General features: G+C 36.8%; 1 protein-coding gene across 1 annotated transcript in view; it reads right to left on the reverse strand.

Annotated features, from left to right (window-relative positions):
- Nucleotides 1–1,013, reverse strand: part of FAT3 (FAT atypical cadherin 3) — a 592,627-nt gene extending 591,614 nt beyond the window's left edge. The window contains 1 exon segment of the mRNA XM_007449656.1: nucleotides 1–1,013. Coding sequence (XP_007449718.1) covers nucleotides 1–1,013 — 1,013 coding nt within the window.
- Nucleotides 1,014–2,096: the final 1,083 nt, after the last annotated feature.

The raw sequence follows: 2,096 nt of genomic DNA on the forward strand, positions 1-2,096 counted from the left end.
TAGGGAAAGCTCTCCCAGTCAACCTGCTTCTTCTCCTTAATCCTGTACTCATTCATCCACTTTCCTTCCTTAGCCAGGAAGAACTGATCTAAAGGATCCCCAGCCACAATAGAAACAGACTCTATCTCTCCATTGGCTCCTTCATCTAGGTCATCCACTGTCACCAGCGCATATATGGGCTCTTTGTCCAGTGAGAAAGGAACATGAGTGACCACGTGGAGAGTTGGAGCGTGCTCATTTCTTCGTTCAACGTGAACGTAAAGCTTTGCGGTACTGCTCACTCCATTGTTTCCATAGAGCTTCATCCCCCGGTCCACAGCCAGAATTTCCAGATCATACCTACTCTTTTCATCATAATTTAATCGTCCACTTAAAGAGATGACACCACTCGTGGGGTGAACTGAAAAGAGATCAACTTTGTTCTTAAAGTAGTAGTAGAATTCTCCATTGGAACCGATATCTGCATCTGTTGCTGTCACCTGGGCAACACTAGTCCTTAAAGGTGTGCTTTCTGCGATTGTAACAGAGTAGGTTGTGGGTGAAAATAAGGGTCTCAGATCATTCATGTCTAAAACCTGTATGCTCACTTTAGTCCACGCTTCCAAATCTTCTCCTCGAACAGAACCTTTTACTATCAATAAATAATTGTCCTGAATTTCCCTATTCAATATGGCGGAGTTGCCACCTTTAGTTCTTATTCTGAGAAAACAGAAATCTGCAATGATGACTTCCTCTGCTTTGAAAAAGCCTTCTTCATCTCCAGACACTATTCTGTATTTGATATCCCAGGACAGATCTATTAAGGTGATGCCCATTCTACTCTGGCTGTTGACGTAGGTCCTTGCTGCCGAGTTCTCATACACGCTAGCATTATAAATGGAATGTGTGAAGTGGAAACCAAGGGGCCCGGTCCCCGGCAGCCCCTGAGAGACAGTGGCCAAAAGCTTGAGAAGCAGGAGGATGAGGCAAGAGGGAGGCCGTGTACCTACACAGTATCCCATAGTTATATCCATCACATCATACTTCCATCCTGGAGGGGGAAAAAGAGAGAGAGAAAAGATACATTAACCTAGAGGAACATGGGAGAAGGAACAGGAAATAACTTATGAAAGAGTGCTTTTTAAAAACTTTATTATAAAATCTTTTTACTAAAACATCAATATGAGAAAAAAAATTAGAATCCTTACCACTACTAGATGACAAGGAATTCAAAACCACTAGGATTTAAATTTATCTTATTTGATATTTTTAAATGACACTTTTACACTGCTGATAGCATTGTTCATTGGTAGAAGATTTCTTGCATTCTGAAGGTCAATTTAGAAATATGTTCTGGAAGCCTTAAAAAGTGCATTTACCTCTGACATAAAATTACCTTCTAGGCAATTATCCTATGGAAATAATTAGACAATTGTACATTTAGAGCACAGTTTAAAATACAAAAGATTGAAACGATATTAACTGCTTATCAATAGAGAAGCAATTAATTTGTGGCACATTTCATAAAACAAAATACTATGAAGCCATTAAAAATATTGGCAAAAAAATAAATAAATAATGATAAAAAGATGTATATTTTCCGATGAAGACGTAATGCTAAATTAAAAAAAATCATAAAACAGTATGTATATATGATATCATTCTATTATTATTTAAACATTTATATATACAACTGCATTTTTACATTTAAAATGAATTAACTGCGTTGTGGGTTTGGGGGCATCTTTGCATTTTCTAATATTTCTTCAGTTAACATTGTTCATCTATGGTTGTGTAATTACTTTTATAACTATGATCTTTAAAGAAATGTTTTCAAGGTATCACCATCTTCTGTTGTGTTGACTTTTAAACTGATCAAGATTAAGGCATAATCTACCACCATGAGGATGAACAAAACATGTAACAAACAAAGCAGGAAGGACCATCCCTAAGGAGTTGCATGAGCTAAGCGATATTCACAAGTGGACTGTGCCACTAAGGACAAGGGAGATAAGAAAGATTTTGTGCAAGAAAAATTTAAAGAATGACAAGAGATTTATTTTCTTAAGAGTAACTGAAGGAATTACTTCCAATTATTTTTATCAGCCACTATTAAA

Source organism: Lipotes vexillifer, unplaced genomic scaffold (assembly GCF_000442215.2).
Source record: "Lipotes vexillifer unplaced genomic scaffold, Lipotes_vexillifer_v1.1 scaffold536, whole genome shotgun sequence".
NCBI classification, from domain to species: Eukaryota; Metazoa; Chordata; class Mammalia; order Artiodactyla; family Lipotidae; genus Lipotes; species Lipotes vexillifer.